Raw genomic sequence first — 27,329 nt, 5'->3', positions numbered from 1 at the left:
GCGGTGTCCTCTAGATACCGTCTCATTCAATTTAAATATGTCCATCAGGTATATTATACACACCTTTGTCTCTGGAGGGTGGGAGTCATTTCATCCCCTCAATGCCTACGTTGTGATAGGGAGGATTACAAGCATTTTTTGTCCTGCCTGAGCCTTTTTTTGAATTTGTGAATTTCTGTTCATTTGTGTCTTTGTTATATATTTTGCGTTAGACGCAGGATCGTGTCCCACTTTATTGGTGTTTTTTATGCGATTTGATACATTATTGCATTTTCTGTCCAGCTGGACAGCTTTAATATAGCACTGATTTCAGGCCTATGTTCATTGTTGTCTGTGTGAACATCCCTGTCAGGGACTATTTTGTAATTGTAACGACAAGATGAACAGAGCATTACTTGGGTTTGTGAATTGTTAGCTACCACACAGCTTTTTTAAACCACTTTGTAGCACAAGACACTGCCTCGCTGCCATCTCGGCAGCAGCAACTGAAGTATAATGAAGTGTACTTGATTCCCCTCTTTTCAGTGGACTCTGGTGCCTCTAGGAAGAGGCTGGTTGGATTTGTTCTTGTAGTACGTGAGGCTCATCTAGTAGTTCCTTCGGATCATTAAGACAGTGAGGAACCTTGACGTAAAGGCATAGTGGCTTTGTTCTTCTTCATTTTATATGTGCAAAATAAGAAACACATGTTACCCATTTTATGTTCATAGATTTAAATAATGCAATAACAACATGTTTTGTATAATATTTTTATTTATTTAAATAAAGGACTGTCTTTTTTCTGATTACAAAATAAAATTGTCTTACAGTGAAAGTACGAGGTACATACACAGTCATGCCAGAACTAAAGGCTTTCTACAACCAGTCATACAAGAATCTATAACAAACATTCAACAAGAGCAACATAAGGCGACACAAGACATTTCAATTATAGATTTTAAATAGACGGTCCATTAGCCCAACTGTGAAACCAAAAGGAACCCTGTACTCATCCTTATCCCATGTCTTAGTGGTGGCAGTAAAGTATGGCCAACCTTTATCTTCTTTAAAAACTAGTAAATTGATTTGGGCACCGAGAATTGCATTAATGCGATTTCTAATTTAATTCTAAAACTACAACTATGATCTAAGTACTTAAAACCTTCTTTTAGAGTTAGATGACACACTGGCCTTATTTAAATACATTTGACTTATTTGAATACCATAGAAAAAGTGCTTAATATGTTTAAGCATGTTTACTTTATGAAATATGTACATATTGACAACACATCCATCGCAGCATTGTTGGTCCCAAAAAGTATGGCAGTTTATTTGATACAATATACAGGCTGGCCATTTACTGATGAAGAGGAATACTTAAACATTACATTTTACCTTTTTTATTTCAGTTTTGAGACATGAGAATACCTGCATATGGCTGTTTACCAAGTTTAAGTGAAAGTACTTCTCTTAAAAAGTATACATTTACTTTTTTTCTCCCTCCATGCCTCCATCCAACACCCTTTCTTACACCTGCTATTTTATCTCTAGGCACAATTGGGAAGAAAGTAAACAATTTGCTGGATTAGGTTTCAATTATTAGAAAACAGAGTGCTTGTAAGTGGATACCACTATATGTGAGAAAACAAATGAAGTATCAATGATTTTACTTTGCCATCATTAGCATTCTGAGCTGAAGTGTGTCTTCTACCCAATGATCTGGCGAGTTAATCATTCTCTTCCACAGTGAAGCTTCGTACGGGGTGGAATCCATCCAATCCACAGGGGTGCCATAGCTTTTCCCTAAAATGTAAAATATCAAGATATAACCATGATGTCACTCATTGAAGAAACACGACTTTTATTATGCAACACTGGAAACTCGATTTCAGATCCAAGTAGGATTTGTAGATCATATTTCAAAAGTCTTTTGAAATGATAGCTTCAGAGCACTTTCAATTAAGGGATCTGTAGACCACCATGGCACAGCAATATTACTGTGTACTATCTCAGCAACCCACTCTTGAAAAGTGACTGACTGACAGACACAGACATACCCCTCCCACCTTTTTTTGGCAAATAGGTGCTAAAAGGAAGCCACAACATTGGCTCCCACTGAAGCTCAGATCAACAGTAGCCTCCTACACAGGATGGCAGAACATCAGGGTCCCTAAAAGAGAAATGTTGAGCTTTGATCCTAGAGGAGGATGGCAGTGGGACTGGGTAGGAGATTTTAACTGTACAATTTGTAAGCACAGCTCTCAATGTGTGTGTGGACTGGAAGACACGGAGGGACAGCCCGAGCCCCATTCTATTCACTCAATCCAGGGAGAAGCCCTAAATTCTGTTTTAATAGGGAACAATTTAGGCCTTATAAATTGTTGGGCCAAGGATCTTTCACTGCAGTGTCCCACTTATGTTGGCTGTGGCAGGGCTAGTTCCATTGATTTTATTCCAATATCTAGAAATTTCTTCAAGCTTGTTCTTGACTTTGTGGTGGAACCTCACTGTCTGAGTGATCATAACCCCCTTATCGTCTCCCTCAATTTAAAGACCCAGGTGGGGAAGGGCGATGATCCCCGATCCTTTACCAACGGAACAAGGGAGTCGGGCTGAATTGGGGTAAGATCGATCCCCTCAAACTTGTGGGAAATCTTATCAAAGGCTACTCCCACTTAATTATGGGGTGTTTGAAATCAGATTCGCCCCCAGAGGGTGTTGTTTGGGAGTTTGGGTCACTATGCACTGAGGTAGCCATGAGGTTGACGAGGAGTCTTAAGCATGTGAACCCCAGGAGGCCCGGTGGTATAATTCAGATTGTTCTGGGGCCCATAAAGATTTAAAAAGGGTGCTTCATGCTATTCCCTGTAACAGAGATCTAGTTAAAGCAGAAAGGCACAAATCTAAAACAATAACCAAGGGTAGAAAATCAGAACTGAGAAGTCTAGCATGGGAAGATCTAGATAGAGCAGGAGCCCTAAGAGAGAAAACATTTTTGGGAAATTACAAATCGCCCATTATTTACTGAAGAAACGAGGCAGATGGATTCTCTGATCCTGGGAGTTGCTTGGGTAGCCCACTTTAATGGCATCTTTAACCCCCCAAATAAAAGGGTCGAGGAACACATAAGGGATGTGCCCGTAGATTTATTTGCAGCTACCCAACTCAGTCTATCTATCACAGTAACGGAGGTCGAAGAGGCGTTAGCCCAGGGATCCCATCTGAAAGCACCAGGTCCTGATGGGTTCCCCCTTGAACTTTTCAAAAATAATCCAAACTTGTGGACGCCCCTGTTGACGGATGTATTTAAGGCAGTAATTACTGGCCCAATGCCCGCATCCTGGAAGGAGGCAATAGCGGTCCCCATTTTTAAAAAAGGGAATAGAAGTGACCCGGCTTCTTACAGGCCAGTTTCGCTCATTGATGCCACAGCTAAGGTATTGGGTAGAGTTTCCACGCCCATTTGGTGACCTGGGCAACCACCACAGGAGTGATAACCAACACGCAATATGGTTTCAGGAGGGGGCTTGGCACGACTGAGCAACGTCTTAATTTGTCCTTAATGGATTTGTCCAGTGCCTTTGACACTTAACCGGGAGAAACTATGTGATATGCTGTAAAGTTTGGGTGTGGAACAAGCGCTGGTGTCGCTCATCTGTAGGCTACATTTTAATACTTCAGTCTCCATAAGATACGACACTCAAGGGGAAAAAACTGAGAAAATAGCTTCAGCAGAGGGTGTCTTTCAAGGGAGCATGCTAGCCCCTTTTCTGTTTTTAATATACACAAACGGTCTGGAGGCTTTTCTATTAAGTAGGAAACTTTATTTTTCCAAAATTGGCAGCAAATCTGTCCCCTTGCTAGCTTATGCTGACGACACGGTGCAAATGGCCACAACAGCTTATGGCCTTCAGAATTCCCTCGATATGTTTATTGATTTTATGTCGTCACTTGATCTTACAGTAAATTTTATAAATCATATATTATGGTATGTGGCCCAAAGAGTACAAAGACTAAGATTTTCGTAGCACTGGACAAGAGAATAGAAAAGGTTGAGATTTTTTATGAACCTGGGTAACATATTTAACAATAAGCTAAGTTGGGACCCACTTATGACAGCAAGAGCCCACTATACAACTAGGGCTGTGGATGGGCTATTTCGCTTTGCAAATTAGGCCATAAGCCTGTTAGGGAAATAATCACCCTTTATAAAGCCAAATGGCTTTCGATTGCAACATATGGCGCAGGGGTGTGGGGTCATCACAATAGCCGCCAGCTACAAGTAGTGGAAACTAAATTCACTAAAAGGCTTATGATGACGCCTAATAGTGCCCCTAACCGCACAGGTCATGAAGAGTTGGGACTACAGCATATAGAAGATGGCATATATTGTGCCCCTCTACTCCTATGGGCGAAAATGTGGCTATCTGACGAACTAACGTTCTCACAAGAAATATTAAAAGATAGTGAAAACTTGGCCAACTCTCTAAAAATACCATGGCTTCGTTTTGTGAAAGATAAATATTATGAAATAGGATTGGAGCATTTCTATGATAGTCCTGAAAGTATCCCACTGAACGCCAAAGTCGTTATCAAAGAGGCGTTACATTCAAGGGGAAACATGTATTATCCTCACCAAGATGAGATCGGGCCCAAGCACTTGTCCCCTGCTCCATTGTAATATTATTTAACATTCACAACTAATCTGCAGATTCAATTTTATTTCACTAGATTTCGGTTAGTTACCGTCCACTTTTTGCTGGCGTTTCCACGCCAGAGTGGTTGGGCAAATTACCTCTCACCTTGTCCATGTGATAATATTACAAGCCAAAGCACTTTGCACTTTATCTTATTCTGCACTTTATATAAAACGGCAAGGAGCACAGTTTGAATCCCACTGTTAAAGAAAAATTGTCCTTGTACATATGTTGATGGTTTTAAATTCTTGCACTCACTGGGTACCCCTGATATTTGTATTGTAGTAGCTAACTACATAATACTATCTTTGGCCATTAGAAAAAGCTATGAGTAACAACACCCTGAGCTATGTAACCAAAATCACCGTTTGCAAACAGTTGCATGTCCCTGGTATTTTATGAATTGCTTTTAACACATTGTTCTAACTGTTAATATGTTGTGATAATGCCTTTGTAAATCTTAATGGTGTTATGAATTGATACTAGGCTTTTTTTATTGAATTTTAGGGTAAAGTGCACATTTGAATGTTATGGATTTTAATCAATTTAGAAATTCTGAAAGTCTATTCAGCTGCAATAAAGGCCACTAGAAAAGCACCTTAACTTAGGACTTGACATGGCTCATAGTTTCCCTTCGTGATGTTTTTCAGTGTCTGCTTATTTATTGTGTGTTGGCATTTGAAGCCATCACGTGTGACCCAGCAAATGAATTTTAGTGAAGAACGTAATGTTTTTGTATGGTCATTTGGCCTAGGCTGAAAATCGATGCTGCTGTTGATGCACTGAATGCCCTTTTTGTACTCTTTCATGGCTGGTTAAGCCAAATAAAAATGTATTGATGGCTGTGGGACTATATAGGTGAGGAAGAGATTTCACATTGAACAAGGCTCTGTTCCACACTCTGACAAAACTGGAGTCCATGGCTAAAGAAAAGTCAATGCTGGGGAACAGGAACTGTGTCATACTGTTGACAAATGAAGGAGGCAAATGTGCTGGAATTCTGAACCGATTTTAGAATTCTGCAAATCACTGCCAGGCTTGCATAATAAAACACTTCTCCTAATGCGTCCAAATCTGAGTATTGCTTTGACAAAGAACACTTCTAAAAACTGCCTGATTGGAATCATTCCCGGTTGCCTGAAGGAGAACTGGAGTGTGAGACCTCTGCTTTTGTTCCTCAGATTAAGAACAGCTAACATCTTGCAGGTCCACAGGACAATGAGGGCTCCAGGTTTTCTTTATAAGAAGCCTGTCTGCTGTGGATCCACTTCTCAGAGACACACAGAGACAAAGACCCACAGGGCAGAGTAAGATGCATCTTCATGGAAGAAAACAGGCACATTCTGGGTAAACTGGAATTCTAGCAGTGACCATTACTATAAGTGGACAGCAGCAGTCCAAGGAGCAGTATCTGAATGTTCGGAAGCATCTGCACAATCAGCACACAAGTTATTAAACTTTTACTAGGAATCCTAAGAGCCTGAACATACAGAGTGCAGAGGCTACCTGGCAAAGACACTACATCAGAAGGCAATATATTTGGCTTTTCCTCCTCCGAGCCGTTCACCACAAGAATCGAGGCTTCAGCTGGACCTAGAGAATATGGTATCCAGCCTCACTGAGCCCTGACCTGGCTTGCCCTGGCATCCAGCCTTGCCTCTTGACTATATTCATTCTCCATAAGGAATATGCTACTTACCAGTATGCATCTGTTCTTGGCATGTAGAGCTGCAGAGTCACACACTGAGGATAAGATCGCCATCTGGTGTTGGGCTCGGATGATTGCAGGTTGTTGTTGTCTTCGGAGAAGTCTTTGGTCACGAGGTTGGTGACTCCTCCCCTGGACAACAGTGCGCATGGGCATCCACTCCATCGGCAGATTGTTTTTCGCCATGATGGGAAAAGATGGAGTATATAGAAAAGAAAGAAAGGATGTCCATGTGTAATGTCTAAGTAAGACGGGTGCTGGAACAGATACAGGTCCCGGGGAGGCGGGCGGGCGTGTGTGACTCTGCAGCTCTACATGCCAAGAACAGATGCATACTGGTAAGTAGCATATTCCGTTCGAGGCATATGAGCTGCAGATCACACACTGAGGATAGATTATACAGCAGTGCTCCCCTTAGCGGTGGTCGCCTGTATCCGTTGCAGCAGTTTGAAATAAAGTTTTTAGGACAGCCTGGCCCACGGAGGCCTGTTGTTTGGCCTGCACGTCAACACAATAGTGTTTAGTGAAGGTATGCGTGGTAGACCATGTGGCTGCCTTGCAAATGTCTTCTAAGGGAATATTGCCTAAGAAGGCCATAGAAGCCCCTATTTTACGCGTGGAGTGCGCCCTAGGGGGAACTGTGAGTGTACGTTTAGCCTTGAGGTAGCATATTTGGATGCATTTAACTATCCACCTGGCTATCCCTGATTTGGAGATTGGGTTGCCTTTGTGTGGTGGCGCGAAAGCAACAAAGAGTTGTTTTGTCTTTCGAAAAGGTTTTGTTCTGTCGATGTAATAAAGCAATGCTCTTTTAACATCTAAGGTATGTAGGGCCCTTTCAGCTACCGAGTCTGGATTTGGGAAAAAGACCGGTAGTTCTACTGATTGGTTAAGGTGGAAAGGGGAAATCACTTTTGGAAGAAATTTAGGGTTTGTCCTAAGAACCACTTTGTTACGGTGTAGTTGTAAGAAAGGTTCTTCAAGTGTAAGGGCTTGTATTTCACTTACTCTGCGCAGGGAAGTGATTGCGATAAGGAAGGCTACCTTCCATGTTAGGAATTGCAATTCACATTTGTGCATAGGTTCAAATGGGGGGCCCATGAGTCTTGTTAGAACCACATTGAGATTCCACACTGGGGCAGGTGGCAATCTTGGGGGAAGAATCCTTTTGAGACCTTCCATAAACGCTTTGATGGCTGGTACCTTAAAAAGGGACAGGTGTTGCCTATTTTGCAAGTAGGCTGCCAAGGCTGCTAGGTGTAATCGTATAGAGGAATACGCTAGATTGCATCTTTGCAAGTGTAGTAGATAGCAAATGATGTTTTGGATGGAAGCATCCAATGGATGTATGTTATTATTAGCGCAGTAGATGGCAAATCGTTTCCATTTAGCGGCATAACACGCTCTAGTAGTAGGGCGTCTGGCTTCTTTGATGATATTCATACAGTCTGGAGGGAGATTGAGGTAACCGAACTCTAAGACCTCAGGAGCCAGATCGCTAGGTTCAGTGTTTGAGGATCTGGGTGTCTGATTTCTCCATGGTTCTGGGTTAACAGATCCGGGGAGAGGCGTAGCTTTTGATGTGGAACTAAAGATAGTTCCAGAAGTGTGGTGAACCACGGTTGACGTGCCCAAGTGGGAGCCACTAGTATTAGTGTTAGTGACTGTTGTTTCAGTTTGCGTACCACAAATGGAACTAGTGGGAGAGGCGGAAAGGCGTACGCAAATCTGCCTGACCAGTTCATCCATAGGGCATTGCCCTTCGACTGTGGGTGTGGAAACCTGGCGGCGAAGGTTGGGCATTTTGTGTTTTCGGGAGTGGCGAACAGGTCTATGTCTGGTTGTCCCCACTTTTGGAAGAAGGGGAGTAGAACCTTGGGGTGTAGTTCCCATTCGTGGATCTGTTGTGTGTGGCGACTTAGGAGGTCGGCCACTTGGTTGTGGATCCCTGGGAGATGTTCTGCTAACAGGTAGATGTTTTGGGGAATTGCCCATCTCCAGATTTGCTGTGCCAGTTGGGACAGTTGGAGAGAGTGTGTCCCTCCCTGTTTCTGTATATAATACATTGTCGTCATGTTGTCTGTGCGTATGAGGACAGTTTTGTTCTTTAGGTGAATTTGAAAGGATTTTAGTGCTAGGAACACTGCTAAGAGTTCCAGGTGGTTGATGTGGAGCAGTTTTTGTTGACTGGTCCATCTGCCCTGAGTGGTATGGTGAAGGAGGTGGGCTCCCCACCCCGTGAGAGATGCGTCTGTAGTTAGCACAACTTGTGGAAGAGGCTCTAAGAACGGTCTCCCTTTGGACAGGTTGATGGTGTTCCACCATTTCAGTGATCGAAGTGAGCGACTGTCCACCAACACCAGATCGGTAAGTTGTCCGTGAGCTTGGTTCCACTGTTGTGCTAAGCACTCTTGTAAGGGACGCATTTGAAGTCGTGCGTGTGGGACTATGGAGATGCACGACGCCATCATGCCTAGGAGCTGCATGAACACTCTTGCTGGAAGAGATGGATGAGTTTGAAATTGAGAGATGAGATTCTGTATACTGGCTATCCTGGCTGTGCTGGGATAGGCAATGGCTTTGGATGTATCTATGGTTGCTCCTAGATACTGATGTAAGTGGGAAGGTTGTAGGAGGGATTTGGGGTAGTTGATAGTGAATCCCAAATCGTGGAGAGTTTGAATCGTGCGATGAGTGTGGAGAACGCATTTTTGGTATGTATTGGCTTTTATGAGCCAATCGTCCAGATAGGGGAAGACATGGATCTGTTGTCTTCTGAGATGCGCTGCCACGACTGCTAGGCACTTGGTGAACACTCTGGGTGCTGTTGTTACTCCGAATGGGAGAACTGTAAATTGATAGTGTTGCCCATCTACCACAAATCGTAGATATTTTCTGTGAGCGGGATGCATAGGGATGTGAAAGTATGCGTCCTTGAGGTCCAATGTGGCGAGGAAGTCTCCCTGTTGTAAAAGTGGGAGGACTTGTTGGAGAGTGGTCATGTGAAAATGATCCGAATGTATATACTGGTTTAGTAGTCTGAGATCCAGTATGGGCCTTAGTGTTTTGTCCTTTTTGGGAATGAGGAAGTATAGAGAATATACCCCTTTTCCCTGATGTTGAAGGGGGACTGGTTCTATCGCATGTTTTTGTAACAGGGATTGAACTTCTTGTTTGAGGAGAGAGAGATGATGCGAGGACATTGGACGTTGTTTGGGCGGTATGTTTGGGGGGGATTGTATGAGTTCGAGGCAGTAGCCAGACTGGATAATTTGTCTTACCCACCTGTCTGTGGTGATGGAAGTCCAGACAGGCAGGAATTGTTGGAGTCGCCCCCCGACCGGAGTGGAATGGTCTGGGGGGAGTGGTGGCAAGTCACTGTTTGGTGGCTGGTGAGGTGCGGGTGTTGTTGTTGTTGCCCCGTCCTCGACCTTTGTTATTGTTTCCCCTATAACCTCCCCGGAAGTAACCTCTGTTAGGGGATGTTTGTCCAGAATTTTTAAAGGTGGACGTGGTCTCAGTTGATGTGTTTTTGGAGCCTCCTCTATAAAAGGAGCGACGAAAGGAACCCCGGTTTTGATGAGACTGCAGTGCTCCCATAGACTTGGCAGTTTCATTATCCTTTTTCATTTTTTCTAATGCAGTATCCACTGCAGGGCCAAATAGCTGCTCTTGGTTGAAAGGTTGAGCTAAAATTGCGGTTTGAACCTCCGGTTTAAAACCGGAAATACGGAGCCAGGCATGTCGTCTGAGTAAGACGCCAGTATTGACCGCTCTAGAAGCAGTGTCTGCTGCATCTAAGGCGCATTTAATGGAGGCATTAGATATTAATTTGCCTTCTTGGATGAGGTCAGAGGCCTGGGACTTAAAAGGTTCAGGCAGATGTTGCATAAGGTCCTCAAGTTGGTCATAATGCGCTCTATCATACCTGGCTAACAGGGCCTGGGTATTCGCAATACGCCAATGGTTAGCCGCCTGCGCGGCGACCCGTTTGCCCGAGGCTTCTAAAAGCTTAGACTCCTTGTCTGGGGGAGGCGTTTCTCCAGTTGTCTGTGAGTTAGCGCGCTTCCTGGCATTTGATACGACTAGGGAGTCTAAAGGGAGCTGGGCCTTAATGTATGCAGGGTCTTGCGGGGCTGGTCGGTACTTTTTTTCGATGCGTGGGTTGAGAACCCTAGCTCGAACAGGGTCTTTAAAGACTTCAGTAGCATGCTTTATGACCCCTTTGATCATGGGCAGTATGTGAACAGTCTTTTGTGACTGCTCAAAGGTATCAAGGAGGAAGTCCTCTTCAATGGCGTCTGTGTGCATAGTAACGCCGTGGAATGTTGCTGCCCTATTTATAAGTTGGCCGTACCCTAGGTGGTCATCAGGAGGGGAGGGCTTGGAAGGGTAGGTAGTGGGGTCAGGCATGTCAGGTATAGGATAAGACCAGTCATCCATGGGTGCTGGGTCTGGGAACGTAAAAGGGTCGTTTGGGTCAACAGGATCATCAAATAAATCAGGGTCCGCCCCTCCCCCTAAGTCATCATTATCATCCTGTGGAGGAGGTGAATGATAGGGAGATGGTAAAGGTAAAGGTAAAGGTAAAGGTAAAGGAGAATCAGGAGGAGGAGGGGGGGACGGGTTAGGAGGTAAAACAGGAGAGGAAGGACGAAGTGGTGAAGTAGCACAGTCCTTTTTCCGTATGGGAGCTGGGGGAGGTGTAGTGTCCAGCTTCCGCTTTTTATATGGGATGGCAGTCACATGTCCCGTTTTAGGATTGATATAGATCCGCTTTTGAGTAGGATCTGGTCGAAAAAGATCATCTGGCTCCGAAGGTGGTGTCTGTGACGACCGCTTCGGGTCTTTATGAGCTTGTTTCGGCGGGGACGCAGTTTTCGGCTCCGATGATTTTTTCGGTGTCGACTGATTTTTCGGTGTCGACTGATTTTTCGGTGCCGACTGATTTTTCGGTGCCGACTGATTTTTCGGTGCCGACTGATTTTTCGGTGCCGACTGATTTTTCGGTGCCGACTGATGTTTCGGTGCCGACTGAGGTTTCGGTGCCGACTGAGGTTTCGGTGCCGACTGAGGTTTCGGTGCCGACGGACTTTCAGGCATCGATGTTGAAGAACGTTTCGGTGCCGGTGGAGACTTCGGTGCCGAGGAACGTTTCTGTGCCGAAGGAGATTTCGGTCTTGGAGCCTGTTTCGGTGCCGACAATGGGTGTTTGGGTGCCGAGGGTGTTAAAGGCACAATTAGGTGAGGTTTGCTCGAGCCCGAGCCACCCACAGGCTTAGTTGTCTTCGGAGCCGGGCCCGAGGGCGGGGCTTCTGAAGAGGATTTCCGGTCGCGACTGGGCCCAACTGGCGGAGTCTTGACCAATGCTTTTTTGGATGGGGCAGGGGCAGGGGGGGTGGTACTCACACGCTGCCCTGGAGTGATGAGGTCATCGGAATCGTCGGCTTCGGACACGATCTCGAGATCTTCGGTGTCGTCTTCGGGAACATCTTGAGCAAAGATGTCCTCCGGTTCTGGAGCTGGTTTGGCCATAATATGGCGTCGAGCTCTTCGGTCCCGGAGGGTCTTCTTCGAACGGAAAGCGGAACAAGCTGGACAGGTGGACTCGTTGTGTTCCGGCGACAGGCAGAGGTTGCAAACCTCGTGGTGGTCACTGTGGGGGAACTTCGCTCCACACTGGGGGCATTTTTTGAAGGGTGTCCTGTCCATCAGCCGCTTCCGGAACCGGTCCGAGTTGATGTCGACGTCGATGAAATGAAGATTAAAGAGTTAAATTGATTGCTGGAAGTTTTCTGCTGGAGCGGAAAAAAGTTCATCCGAACCCAATGGCGGAAAAAAACAATCTGCCGATGGAGTGGATGCCCATGCGCACTGTTGTCCAGGGGAGGAGTCACCAACCTCGTGACCAAAGACTTCTCCGAAGACAACAACAACCTGCAATCATCCGAGCCCAACACCAGATGGCGATCTTATCCTCAGTGTGTGATCTGCAGCTCATATGCCTCGAACAGATTTCTATGTCTGAAGCGGTCTGTCTATGCTAATACAGCCAGGGTTGTTGCACAATGAGTGCTACTCAAAGCTTCAACATGACTGCTAAGGCAACTCAAAACAGACCATGTGGAGCCCTTCATCGGTATTACAGCATGGCTGATTTTGACTTCCATAAAGGTGACCAGGCACTCACGTGATCCTTCACCAATACAGACCCCATAGGCCTTTCTTGGCCTCACTTCATGGCCAGTTGGCTGTGGAGGATCCCTAGGACCCGGTGTACGACACCCTATTATATAACAGTGACTTTTTTGGTTCTAGTGCTTTTCAATTCATTTTTTATTCCTTTCCCTACATCATGTTTTTGTAATGTTTTCGTCTTTTCATTTAATTCTTTTCAAATAGTTGGATGTGGGAATTTTAACATGTTTTCCTTATAACTGCAATGTTTAGTTGCTATATATTATGTACTTTTTCTCTACGTAAAGCTTTACTACTCGTTCCACCCTACCAATGATAAGACTCCTTCAGGTGTCTAGCTTTCAGAAATGTGTAGGTTTCCCTAGGTGCTGGCTGAGCTAGGGTCCAAAATCCATAGCTACCCAAATTGCTTTTCAGTGCAAATATTTGATGTGTCCATGTTGCACATTGGGAGTTTTCCTGTTGCAGGGCACTAGGGCCACCCACACAAGTAATTTATATTTAATTTAATTTTTAAGGCTTTGTATAGCGCGAACAAGACTCTTGCGGGTATCAGAGTGCTTTACAGGCGAATGTGAATAATCGAGACACGCATAACAAAAATATAGTGTAGAATAAAAACAATAATAGTAAACTAATACAAATTGAGAAATATATACAAGGATATACCAGTAGTTCAGGTGAAGTTGGCCATGAGAATAGATTTCACTTCTTTTTTGAAGAATGCCGTGGATGGGTTCCATCTCGTTTCTGGGGGCAAGGCATTCCAAATTCTGGGAGCCATTCCTCAGAAGGTCCGATTAAAAGTTTTCTTCTTAGCAAAACGTTGTGGTTTCAGTAGCAGATTATTTGAGCTCCTGATGGATCTGTTACCACAAGATAGTACCAATTTGTCAGCGAGGTAACTAGTTGTATTGTGAAGTAATGCCCTGTGCATCATACAGGCGATTTTCAAGTGGATTCTCGCCTCAAAAGGTAGCCAGTTGAGGGCACGAAGGTCAGGGGAAATGTGGCAGTTTCTTATGGAGCCTGTGATTAGTCTCGCAGCTGAATTGATTGAAGCTCTTATAGAGGCCGTCGATCTGGGAAGGCCGCAGAGGGCGACACTCCCATAGTCCACTCTAGGGATTACTAGCGCTTGAACTGCCTGCTTGAAGTCATTTGCGGGCAGGAAGGGTTTGAGTTTTCTCAAGGTGTTCAACTGAAAATGTGCTCCTTTTGTGGAGGCGCTGATGTGTTGCTGCATATTTAGTTTACTATCTAGAATTACTCCCAGCGATTTTGCTGACTCGATATTGAGAGGTTGAACATTGAGTGCTGTCAAGTGTTTCAACCAATCGAGGATGATGGTTGATTGGCTGGGGGGGCGATTAAAAGGAATTCGGTTTTGAGGGTGTTTAGTTTCAGATAAAAGTAAGGAACCATTTTTAATGGGAGGCAGGGAGACTTGGGGAAGAGGGGGCGGGGGATGTGGAGAGGCTGAATTTTGTGGCTCCCTGTAGATTTGAGAACTTTGTATCACACAAAATGTTTATTTTTAGCAAAAGTTATAGGTTTGCGAGTACTTCTGGGTACAAAAACCAGGTGTGAGCAACACTAGTCATGCCACAAGAAATGTGCAGGCTGTGTAGGTTTCCATGGGTGCCAGATTATCTTGGGCCCAAATTCAGCTGATACCAACATTAAGGAAAAGGGGCAATTTTTGTGTGGAAAAAATTAATATGTCCATGTTGTGTTTTGGGTCTTTTCATTTGGCAGACGCACGGCCCTTCATAAAAGCTAGGTACCATTGTTTTTGCGGGGGATGTGCGAAAATGCTGGATGGCAGCTAAGCTGAGGTCAAATATCCGCAGCTACCCACTTTGTTGAAAAGCATGGATTGTTTTGAGTAAAATAGGATTCCTCCAGGTCACGTCTTGGGATGTATTATGTCGTAGGTGCTAGGCCCAGCCACACAAGTAGAGTACCATTTTTTACGGGCGACATGTGGAAATATTTAATAGAACATTTGTTATTACCAATTGAATTTCTCTGCATTTTTTCCTTCCAAATGCAAGCCAGTGAGTAAGAAAGAAGACACCCACAAAATCAGAGATGTGCAAATAACCATCGCTCCTCAACTCAGTATCTGGTGTGCATTTCAGAAATACATAGGTTTTCCTTCATATCAAGTTTTTACCATTTATATTTCACTATATGATTTTCTCTACACTCGGCACACAATGAAAACCTAATGGCAGGTGCAGCTCAGTTCACTCTGCGTACCTCAGGTTCTTCGAGAATCTTCAAAACCTATATTTCCACGCCACCAGAAGTGTCTAGTGATCGTAACGGTATATTGGTTTTGTAAATCGGCTATTGTGACAAGAAGTTACAGATGAAAACGTTGTCATAAATGGCTGTTAACTACTTAGAGAAAAATACAATATTTTGCAGAGCACTTGTTTCCCCACAAAAAACAATTTAGCTATATTTTGGCTGTTTTCTCGGTCCCCTCAATGGGGATCCACAAACCCTGGGTCCCCTTTGATGTTATGAAAAAAGGACACACATTTGAAATGGATAACTTATGTGGAAAAAACTTTATGGAGGCTTAAGAGTAAAGTACCCCAAATAGCAAGAAATGTATTCGACACTGGGGTGGAAAAGCCTCTGTAGTTAAGGTGTTAAACCTCTGCACCATTGAATCCGAGAACAATAATTGAAAATCTTTACAAATATGTGCAGCATTCCATCTATCATAATAATTGGGGAAGAATGGTGCCTTCATCCAGTGCTTAACATGTAAAAAAAAAAGAAAAAAAATAAGTGCCAGGGCCCTCGTCAGGAGTCCACTGCAGCTTGCACCACACATTACCCTTGGCATGCTGCCAATGACAGTACAAACACAACTAATAGCCATCACACTCCAAGTGTGACAATTTCGAGTATCCCAGGCCCCAAAGCTTGGGCAGCAGGTAATAGCCATTTTTAATGTATACTGGTGATCTGGTGGTCATCTCAAAATTAGCCAGACAATGCCACCTGTGACAAACGTCGGTGTTGACAATTAAGTGCCGGTGCCAAGCACCAGAAGCCACTGGCTCAAATTAAGCACTGCCTTCATCTATGATAAGGGCTAAATGACTTATCCTCACTGAAACTCTTTCCCATTTGCTGCTGGTTTCACTCTAAATAATATCCAAGAAGGGGCCCTATTGTTGTGGTTGATCCCTTTTGAGTCAATACCTTTTTCAGTTTCTCTCAACAAATTGATTGCACGGGTGGATACCCCAACAGCAAAGTTGTCTCTTGTATGTGATAATGTTCTTGATATTAAACTTCGTTTTGGTGTGTAAGTAATGGATGGTCTAGGAGAATTTAACAAGTTGGTATTAAGGTGTACATTAGTTTATGCATGAATTTGATATTGACTCTGCTCGTGGATTACTGAAGATTGAGAATTATTCAGTAATGTAAGCATGAAGCAGACACCAGAATTTTAATAGGCAACTCGATGATCTTTACTCCTTGCATAAATTAGACAAAGAGAATCAATGAGTAGGTATGTCTTATTATTGAGGTAACTTATGGCTGCGTGTGTTTCACTATTACGGTTGCAGTAATAAACACCAGCAGCTTTCTCACTGAACTTCGGCATTACAAGATTGAATGTCCATAAACTGTGATCCAAAGATGTTGCTATAATGAATACGCAATGAGTTACCTGATCCTAAGCCCAGTCGCAGTCCTCCTATAAAGTGGTTGGACAACCGGTTGTGATCCCAGACAGTGAGTTCCACACATGCTTCTCTGAGGTCTTCGGCTCTGAACCCATCATACACCATTGTGTGGTTAAACAACGGGTTGACAGTCTTCTCTACTGCTCGTGTTTTCTGGCGACTTTTTCTGCTCGTGTCTGGGAGAACAGCGCTTTTGAAGAAAAATCATAGTTACTTTTATATTACACACAATGTCAGAGCAAATTGTTCTTGCATTTAATTTTAATTTACATGTTTTCTAAAAATAACAGCATATACGAAAAACAACAATGTTACAGCAAAGTTCAAAAGCTAGAAAAATATATGGTGAGAATCCACAGCTACAGCAATCAACACAAACATGCGTACCCACCCGCATACACATATGCGCACGTATACACACCCACATGTACACAAAGACAAACACACACACACACGTACACACAGAGGCACCTGGGATGTGATGCCAGCCCCTACTGTTCAGTTGCACGCATTTGTTAATACTTCCTGGGTTCCCCATGAAATAACCCACAACATATAGCTATGGGTGTTTTGGATTGGTGGCCCCTAAAAATAACTAGGGAACAAATGCTATCTGTTCAATTGTAGGGAGAGGACAAAAGAGCTGCGTTAAAGTCGTTGCATTCCAATTGATGAGCAGACTCTATGCACTACTTAGAGTTTGATGGATATGGGACATCCACCAAAAATTGGTAGACGTCCTATCCGCCCTATTAAGTGTTTAAAGAAATCAATACACTCCATATGAAGCGGACAGGACATCGACTACTTTGAATATCTTCCATCTGCCAAACATTAAATCCACCACCTAGACAAGAACAGGTTCAAGTAATGCTGGAGCATATGCACGTAGATAGGATAGGCATCTATACAACATCAGTGTACAAAAGACCAGGAGCTCTGCTGGTGCTCCTAGACTAGAGCAACTCCAGCACATCTCACCAGCTTGCAATTATAGACCACCTAAACGTTTCAGTTCCACATGACGGATGACCCACTCAGAGAAAGCGCACTGCACAGAAGACACTGCAGAATATGCCCAGTTTCAAAAGGAACAGTGCAAATGAAAGGCGTAACATCGAAAAATAGGATCCATCCACATCTGAAAAACAACCAGCGATTCAGGAATACACGAACTGCAAACAATAGACAACTCAAAAATGTGCACAAGCACTATGAAAGGTCTCACTAATGCACAGCGCAGAAGAAAAAATTGTCAGACACCTCCAGAACAAACCTGACCCACAAATGCACTGAATATGCTGTTCCAGGCGCGTGCGGCATCTAAACAAACAGGCATTTGCAATGCAATAGGTCTTGCTTTTACAAGAGTTTGAGCTATTGACATTGCAAATGATAATGCCTTTCATTTTTGTTTCCGTTTTTAAAACATAAATAAAAGGCATTAACAATGCCAATAACAAACTCGCGTAAATGCAAGACCTATTGCATTGCAAATGCTTGTTTAATTATCTGTCCCAGCAGATTTCAGTGGATCAAGCACTTATCCCATGTTTTTAGAGAGACTCCACTGAACTAGTCATCATGAGTATTGATGCAGGAATAGGTCCGAGTCTTTTTATCATCTGCATTGTAGCCAAAGTTAGTCCTACTCTGTTAGACCTGTCAGCCCTTTGGGTGGTCCCTCCTCATCATTATTTATTTTGTCCCACTTTTGCCTCAAACCCTGTTTGATTTTTTCCTTTTTGGGAACCACCAGACTTTTTCGTGTTGCTACAGATTCAGGGCGCCATTTTAGCTACCCCTGAAACTTCTGTCTGAGGGCCTGGAGCACAAAATGGTGGCCACCTGTGACATCACCAGCATCCACTGGAACCTACTAGCACCTTCCAGAACACTCCAGAATTCTGTGACCGTTGGAGGCGGTTTAGAATGTTGGGAAGCTAAGACAGAGAGTTGGCAGTTGGAGCTGGCAGTTGGCACCTGACTGGTGAAGAGTGAGCAGCAGAAACTTGAAGGAGGAAGGAGTGAAGCAGCAGGGGTGGAAACTTGTGCCTGGAGTGGGGTCCATAAACCCACCCTTGATACTAGTCCCTACTGACGGATCCCAGCCTGGAGCCCTGTGTGGGAAGAAGCCAGAAAAACCATCCTAAGGACCTGGACAGCAGGAACCGGCCTTAGAACCAAAGAACAGCAAGATTCTGACCTGAAAACTGGTTTCCCTGGAGTCCGACGTCGAGTAGCCTGAGACCTGGAGCCCGAGGTGGAGAAGCGGCGCTGACTGAAGAAGCAGACGTCGTACCCGGAGCCGCCTGAGGTCGAGAGAGGGCGCCGACGGAGGTCGTGAGGAATACCAGAGGTCGAGGAGGAAGTCAACCGAGGTCGAGTGAGCGGCGTCATCGGAGGAGTGAAGTCCGCCCTCCGGAGTCGCCGGAACCTGAGGAGAATCGTGCCGGAGGTCGGGAGTGGAGGTCGCACTCCGGAGTCGCCGGGAACCTGAGGAGAGGAGCACCGGAGGTCGGGAGTGGAGATCGCCCTCCGGAGCCGCCGGAAGTCGACATCGAGGCAAGGCCGGCCGACGTCATCGAAGCCGAGGTCGCCATCGGACCGGAGCCGCCCGAAGTCGACATCGAGTCAAGACTGCCCGACGTCATCGAATCGGAGGTCGAGATCGAGCCGAGGCCGCCGACATCGAACCGGAACCGCCTACCGGCGTCGTCAAGAACTGACATTGCGCCGAGGCCGCCGACATCGAACCGGAACCGCCTCACGGCATCGACCCGACTCCAGCGGCGTCGGAGCATCAGAAAAAGGGCAGTAAGTGGAGTAGAGGGCGCCTAAGGCCCTGTGGAGACCTGAGAGACTACTCTGAGGGCTAGGGAGGTGCTGGAACCAACCTGACTGTGCCAGGGGTGAGCTGGGACTAACCTAGAGAGGTTGTGTGGAAAGAGAGAGCCAGGGCACTGGTATTCCCCCCTTGATCTACCTCAGTTTAGGCCTCAGCCTTGTCCAAACCAGGGAGTAGACCCCCCTCAAGCCTTCCACAACCCTACAAGCTGTGCCTGGGCCAAATCAGCCCTTAGGAATTTAAAAGTGATCTGATTCTATGAGTGTCACTGTCAGCTTTTAAGTATTTATTAGGGGCACTGTATTTATTGTATTTAACCTATTTATTGCTTCACTGTATTTATTGGTCCACAGTATCTATTGATGCACAATATTTATTGGTTGCAGTATTTATTGCCTCAGAATATTTAATTGCCTGTATGTATTTCACTTATATTTATGCCTTAATTATTTATGATCGCCCCTATTTATTGAATCATTAAGACAGTATTTATTTGACCTGCACTTTTTAAGAACAAGCCTTGTGTTCTGTGATTGCCTTATTTATTTATTTAATCAGCAACTAAGAGAAAAAGAAGATAAAGAGATATTTTCATAATTTTTACGGTGTAGAGTCGTTTTTGGAACGGATGCACGCATGGTTATTGTATGGGTATATTGTATGCTTAGCACGGTGCCTGTTTCCTGACCACTCGAGCCAAGCTACCACAGTGTGTTCGGGAAGTCCACCACCACCCTGCGGAGTGGGAGTGGGTTTTTCCAACATAATTGGTGTTCAGTGGTGGGATAGAGCTGTGCCTACGTATACTCGTCAATAACTGTGGGTAGTCCATAGGCCTACACCGGGAGTTTTCTCAAAGCGGCCTTCCTAATTGTGGGTTTTTGTTTTTTCCAAATTTACTCTGGTGGTGGGAGGAGGTATTATTAAAGGTACCCCCCTGCATTGTTACTGCACAAAACCTGTCCTCTGACCTGAGTGGGCGAGATGGAGTTTGTACTAGAACATCTAGAAACGTACACTGTGGCCCAACTCAGGGAGTTTTGCCAGCGGGAGGGGGTGTACTGTCCCCCAGGAGCAAAGAAGGGTGCACTCCAAACCAGCTTAAGGGCTTGGGGGGAGGCACGCAGGGAAAGCAAGGCTGAGGAGGAAGACAGGGATGGAGAGCCTGACCCCGAGGGGGCTGAGATGTACCAACCTGAGGTGGGGAACCTGTCAGCAGGGCCCAGGACACTTTCTAGGGAGGGCAGCCGTGCCTCTAGCGGTGGCTTATCTGAAGTGGAGTTAGCAGACCGGAGGGAGAAAAGACAGCTCACATGGGACTTAGCAAGGCTGGAGAAGGAGAAGGAGGAGCAGAGGATGGCCCATGAATTACGACTGAAAGAAATAGATCTTCAGATCCTGAGAATCGGGGCACAACCTGTTCCTAATGGTGGCAGCCAAATCCAAGAGATCACCAGGGATCCTAAACCCTACCTGCCAAAGGACATAGTAGCTAGCTATGGGGCGGGTGACGATATCGCCAAGTGGCTAGCGGCCTATGAGGTCTCGTTGAGGGCCCATGGGGTTCCAGTGAAGTATTGGGGAGGGGGATTGTACAAGTACATGCCTCCAGCTGGTAGGGATGCTTTATTGGCCCTCGAAGAGGATGAGCAGACCCACTACCCCACCATGAAACTGGCGCTCATAAGGAAGTTTGGACTAACACCCGAAAAGTACAGACAGAAGTTCAGGGGTAGTCACAAACTGGGCACACAGAATTGGGTGGACTTCCTGGACTATGCAAAGAAGGCACTGGAAGGTTGGATTCAGGGCAGTGAAGTGAGGAACTACGAGGGGTTGTTTGACCTAGTACTGAAGGAACACCTGCTCGAGAAATGTTTCCCTGAACTGCGGCAACACCTGGTGGATAGCAAGCTGACCAGTCCCCGGAAGCTTGCTGAGGAGGCGGACATTTGGGCTAGTACCCGGGTGTCCACAAGGGGGACTGGAGGGGATACTCAAAAGGCCGGACAGGGCGCCCCCCAGAAGAAAGAGGGAGGGGAAAAGAAAAAGGAGTTCTCCAAAGGCCCCCAAAATAACTTCCAAGGAAAGGGAACAGGATTCACCCCTAGGGCTAACCCACCCAGAAACCCTAATCCTGGCCAGAGTCAGCAGCCAAGGGTTGTCCATTGCTACGAGTGCGGTGGCGTTGGACACTATAAAGGAGATCCGAAGTGCCAGAAACGACCACCCCCTCCCACTGGAGGAAAGACCCCCGGAGTAGCTAGTGCAGTGCTCGGGGAGGAGATGCCCTTAACTAAGGGAAGGGAGTGGGCGGGTGTCACTTTAGTGTCCCTGGGAGAACGGGAGATGGTTCCTAAGATCCAGGTGCCCGCAAATACCGCAAAGTATGGGCAGTGGGTCACCATCAACGGCCAAAGAGGGGAGGCTCTGAGAGACACAGGAGCCAGTATGACTATGGTGCGTAGCCAACTGGTGTCTCCAGAGCAGGTAATTCCCGATGTACTCCACCCAGCCGCGATGGCTGACGGCAGAACAGGCCACTATCCCGTGGCCGACGTTCCCTTTGAATGGGGGGGGGGTTGCAGGTTCACTTCGAGTTGCCGTAAGCCCTGCCGTGCCAGTCGATTGTCTGCTGGGGAATGACATGGAGCACAACGCTTGGAAGGAGGTGGAGTACCGGACTCACACTGAGATGCTGGGTACACCTGACTGGGCCTGTGTTAGCACAAGGTCCGCGACTACCCGAAGAGGGAGTTCATTTCGGCTGGAGCCTGGAACAAAGGCCCAGCCAGCTGCCAGTCAAGGGAAGAACCGAGGACAGGAGGAGCCTGCCTCGGCGTCCCCACCCCGTAGGACGGATAGGCCACCGGAGGTGGTGGACCAGGAGTCTGCGGTGGGGGACGTTACCAACTTGGAGGACCTACCCATCCCGGCCGAGTGGCACGTGGAGGGAGACCCGACCAGGGAGGAATTCTGCCAGGGCCAGAGGGAGTGCCCTACCCTTGAGGGGCTGAGGCGACAGGCCGAAGCCCAGGCAGCAGGGAACGTTGAAGGGAACTACAGTGTTTACTGGGAGGATGGCCTCCTCTACAGTGAACCCAAGGCACCCCTACACGGATCGTCACGAGCCTTGGTAGTCCCTCAACGTTATCGAGCCTTCCGTCTGGAGTTGGCTCACGAGATACCATTGGCAGGACACCTGGGGCAAGACAAGACCTTCGCCCGTCTTGTCCCACACTTTTATTGGCCTCAGATGAAAGTGTCGTCCGATACCTACTGCCGGACATGTGTGTCTTGCCAAGCCAGTGGGAAAACAGGGGTGAAGCTGAAAGCTCCCCTGGAACCACTTCCTGTCGTTAGCACCCCCTTTGAAAGGGTGGGCATCGACATTGTGGGTCCATTAGATCCACCGACTACAGCTGGTCACAGGTTTATCCTGGTTCTGGTGGATCATGCCACACGGTACCCCGAGGCAATACCTCTGAGGACCATAACAGCACCTGTTGTGGCTAGGGCCCTGATGGGAATCTTTACCCGAGTGGGTTTTCCCAAGGAAGTTGTGTCCGACAGGGGGACCAACTTCATGTCAGCGTACATGCGGGCGATGTGGAAGGAGTGTGGAGTGACCTACCGGTTCACAACTCCTTACCACCCCCAGACCAATGGTCTGGTGGAGAGGTTTAACAAAACCTTGAAAGGCATGATCAGAAGTCTGCCTGAAAGCCTGCGGAGGAAATGGGACGTCCTCCTACCCTGTCTACTCTTTTCTTACAGGGAAGTGCCACAGAAGGGAGTGGGCTTCAGCCCCTTCGAGCTTCTGTATGGGCACCCTGTACGTGGACCTCTTAACCTGGTGAGAGACGGATGGGAAAGAACTCCCAGAAAGCTCCCCCAGGATGTGGTGAGCTACATGCTGGCATTCCGGAGCCAAATGGCTAAGTTGTGGAAGCAAGCTTCTGACAACTTGGAAGCCAGCCAAGCAGTGATGAAGGCGTGGTATGACCACAACGCTCACCCGGTGGAGTTGGAGCCTGGCCAGAAGGTGTGGGTGATCGAACCAGGAGAGCTTAGTGCCCTCCAGGATCGCTGGTCAGGACCCTTTGAGGTGTTGGAGAAGAAGGGTAAGGCTACCTACTTGGTGGACCTGAAGACCCCTCGTCAGCCCCTGCGGGTGCTGCATGCCAACCGCCTCAAACCCCACCACGAGAGGCCCGAAGTCATCTTGATGATGGTGACTGACGGAGGAGAGGACGTGGAAAGCGAGCCTCTCCCTGATCTGTTTGCGTCTCAAGAAAAGGATGGGTCGGTGGAGGGAGTGATTCTCTCCCCATCTCTAACTCCTGAACAGCAGGAGGACTGTCGCCAGGTCCTGGGGCAGTACTCTTCGTTGTTCTCCCTTGTCCCGGGTAGGACTCACCTGTGCGTCCATGACGTGGACACAGGAGACAGCCCACCTGTGAAGTCCAAGATCTACCGGATGTCAGACAAGGTGAAGGCCAGCATTCATAGTGAAGTCACTAAGATGCTGGAGCTAGGAGTGATTGAACCTTCTAGCAGCCCCTGGTCTAGTCCGGTGGTGTTAGTACCGAAAGCTGCACCACCGGGTGCCCGACCAGAACTGAGGTTCTGTGTGGACTACCGGGGACTGAACTCAGTGACCAAAACTGATGCTCATCCGATCCCTAGGGCGGATGAATTGATTGACCGGCTGGGAGCTGCCCAATATCTAAGTACCTTTGACCTTACTTCGGGGTACTGGCAGATCTCTTTGACTGATGGAGCAAGGGAAAGGTCAGCCTTCTCCACGCCCAATGGCCACTACCAGTTCTGTGTGATGCCCTTTGGGCTCAAGAACGCACCTGCCACGTTTCAGCGCCTGGTAAACCAGATCCTCACCGGAATGGAGAGTTTCTCTGCTGCTTATCTGGATGACATAGCCGTCTTCAGTAACAGCTGGGAGGATCACTTGCGTCACCTGCAAGCTGTTCTCCAGGCCCTGAGACAAGCTGGATTGACGATCAAGGCCAGCAAGTGCCAGATCGGGCAGGGGTCGGTAGTGTACCTTGGACACTTGGTGGGTAGGGGAGCGGTGCAACCCCTCCAGGCGAAGATCGAGGCCATCATGGCCTGGGAACCCCCCAAGACACAGACTGAGGTCCGAGCATTTCTGGGCCTCACGGGGTATTACCGCCGCTTCGTGAAGGGGTACGGTACCATCGTAGCCCCCCTCACGGAGCTCACGTCCAAGAAACAACCTCGACGGGTAGTCTGGACGGAGGCCTGTCAGCAGGCCTTTGTGAGATTGAAGAAAGCCATGTGCGAGGCCCCGGTCTTAAGGGCCCCAGACTTTTCCAAGAAGTTCATTGTCCAGACAGATGCATCAGAACATGGCATTGGGGCAGTGTTATCGCAACTCAATGAAGAGGGTCTGGATCAACCCGTGGTCTTCCTATCCCGGAGACTACTTCCCAGGGAACAGAAGTGGAGTGCAATAGAGCGTGAAGCCTTTGCAGTGGTATGGGCTCTGAAGAAGTTGCGGCCATACCTGTTTGGATCGCACTTCCTAGTTCAGACCGACCACAGACCCCTTCGCTGGCTGATGCAGATGAAGGGGGAGAATCCCAAGTTGTTGAGGTGGTCTATTTCCCTACAGGGAATGGACTTTCAGGTGGAACATCGGCCTGGAGTGGACCACGCCAATGCAGACGGGTCTCTCAAGGTATTTCCGCCTTAGTGATGAGAACTCCCAAGGGGTTGGGTAGCTCTCCCCACTTTCAGCTGGGGGGGACGCGTGTTAGACCTGTCAGCCCTTTGGGTGGTCCCTCCTCATCATTATTTATTTTGTCCCACTTTTGCCTCAAACCCTGTTTGATTTTTTCCTTTTTGGGAACCACCAGACTTTTTCGTGTTGCTACAGATTCAGGGAGCCATTTTAGCTACCCCTGAAACTTCTGTCTGAGGGCCTGGAGCACAAAATGGTGGCCACCTGTGACATCACCAGCATCCACTGGAACCTACTAGCACCTTCCAGAACATTCCAGAACTCTGTGACCGTTGGAGGCGGTTTAGAATGTTGGGAAGCTAAGACAGAGAGTTGGCAGTTGGAGCTGGCAGTTGGCACCTGACTGGTGAAGAGTGAGCAGCAGAAACTTGAAGGAGGAAGGAGTGAAGCAGCAGGGGTGGAAACTTGTGCCTGGAGTGGGGTCCATAAACCGACCCTTGATACTAGTCCCTACTGACGGATCCCAGCCTGGAGCCCTGTGTGGGAAGAAGCCAGAAAAACCATCCTAAGGACCTGGACAGCAGGAACCGGCCTTAGAACCAAAGAACAGCAAGATTCTGACCTGAAAACTGGTTTCCCTGGAGTCCGACGTCGAGTAGCCTGAGACCTGGAGCCCGAGGTGGAGAAGCGGCGCTGACTGAAGAAGCAGACGTCGTACCCGGAGCCGCCTGAGGTCGAGAGAGGGCGCCGATGGAGGTCGTGAGGAATACCAGAGGTCGAGGAGGAAGTCAACCGAGGTCGAGTGAGCGGCGTCATCGGAGGAGTGAAGTCCGCCCTCCGGAGTCGTCGGAGACCGAGGTGAAGCGTGCCGGAGGTCGGGAGTGGAGATCGCACTCCGGAGTCGCCGGAACCTGAGGAGAATCGTGCCGGAGGTCGGGAGTGGAGGTCGCACTCCGGAGTCGCCGGGAACCTGAGGAGAGGAGCACCGGAGGTCGGGAGTGGAGATCGCCCTCCGGAGCCGCCGGAAGTCGACATCGAGGCAAGGCCGGCCGACGTCATCGAAGCCGAGGTCGCCATCGGACCGGAGCCGCCCGAAGTCGACATCGAGTCAAGACTGCCCGACGTCATCGAATCGGAGGTCGAGATCGAGCCGAGGCCGCCGACATCGAACCGGAACCGCCTACCGGCGTCGTCAAGAACTGACATTGCGCCGAGGCCGCCGACATCGAACCGGAACCGCCTCACGGCATCGACCCGACTCCAGCGGCGTCGGAGCATCAGAAAAAGGGCAGTAAGTGGAGTAGAGAGCGCCTAAGGCCCTGTGGAGACCTGAGAGACTACTCTGAGGGCTAGGGAGGTGCTGGAACCAACCTGACTGTGCCAGGGGTGAGCTGGGACTAACCTAGAGAGGTTGTGTGGAGAGAGAGAGCCAGGGCACTGGTATTCCCCCCTTGATCTACCTCAGTTTAGGCCTCAGCCTTGTCCAAACCAGGGAGTAGACCCCCCTCAAGCCTTCCACAACCCTACAAGCTGTGCCTGGGCCAAATCAGCCCTTAGGAATTTAAAAGTGATCTGATTCTATGAGTGTCACTGTCAGCTTTTAAGTATTTATTAGGGGCACTGTATTTATTGTATTTAACCTATTTATTGCTTCACTGTATTTATTGGTCCACAGTATCTATTGATGCACAATATTTATTGGTTGCAGTATTTATTGCCTCAGAATATTTAATTGCCTGTATGTATTTCACTTATATTTATGCCTTAATTATTTATGATCGCCCCTATTTATTGAATCATTAAGACAGTATTTATTTGACCTGCACTTTTTAAGAACAAGCCTTGTGTTCTGTGATTGCCTTATTTATTTATTTAATCAGCAACTAAGAGAAAAAGAAGATAAAGAGATATTTTCATAATTTTTACGGTGTAGAGTCGTTTTTGGAACGGATGCACGCATGGTTATTGTATGGGTATATTGTATGCTTAGCACGGTGCCTGTTTCCTGACCACTCGAGCCAAGCTACCACAGTGTGTTCGGGAAGTCCACCACCACCCTGCGGAGTGGGAGTGGGTTTTTCCAACATACTCCTATTTTTGTGAGAAGTCCAGATTTTTTGGCTTTAGAAATTTGGTCACCCTACCTCAGCATAATGACGAGTTTAAGACTCCAATCGGGGATTCACTGAACCTTTCAAGGTGGGGTGGGGCCAAGAGAGAGGGGGTGCCAGGGGCAGAGGTTTCCAAGTCTCTAACCGCGCTCCAAATGGCATAGGTTATGCTGAATGATACTTAGGTGGTGTTGAGTGATGTTGAGGTGTTGCTGAGTGATGCCAAGTGACACTGAGCTGGTGCTGAGTGATGAGGAGGAGGAGGTGTTGAGTTATGCTGAGGTGGTGCTAAGTTCTGTTGAGGTGGGGTTGCTGCGTGGTTGCTTAGATGGTGCCTGTAT

At 47.3% G+C, this 27,329-nt stretch overlaps 1 protein-coding gene across 21 annotated transcripts in view; it reads right to left on the bottom strand.

The window, feature by feature from the left end:
- Positions 1 to 735: 735 nt before the first annotated feature.
- The window catches only part of SYTL2 (synaptotagmin like 2), a 462,890-nt gene continuing 436,296 nt past the window's right edge, over positions 736 to 27,329 (bottom strand). For all 21 annotated transcript variants that reach the window (XM_085623168.1, XM_085623176.1, XM_085623172.1 and 18 more), the window contains 2 exons: positions 16,289 to 16,494; positions 736 to 1,782 (listed from right to left, as the gene is read on the bottom strand). In XM_085623168.1, coding sequence (XP_085479294.1) covers positions 1,646 to 1,782; positions 16,289 to 16,494 — 343 coding nt within the window. In that variant the 3' untranslated portion in view covers positions 736 to 1,645. The remainder of the gene's footprint in view (positions 1,783 to 16,288; positions 16,495 to 27,329) is intronic.

This window comes from Triturus cristatus, chromosome 8, assembly GCF_964204655.1.
Source record: "Triturus cristatus chromosome 8, aTriCri1.1, whole genome shotgun sequence".
NCBI classification, from domain to species: domain Eukaryota; kingdom Metazoa; phylum Chordata; class Amphibia; order Caudata; family Salamandridae; genus Triturus; species Triturus cristatus.
This window is presented reverse-complemented; position numbering and strand designations above follow the sequence as displayed.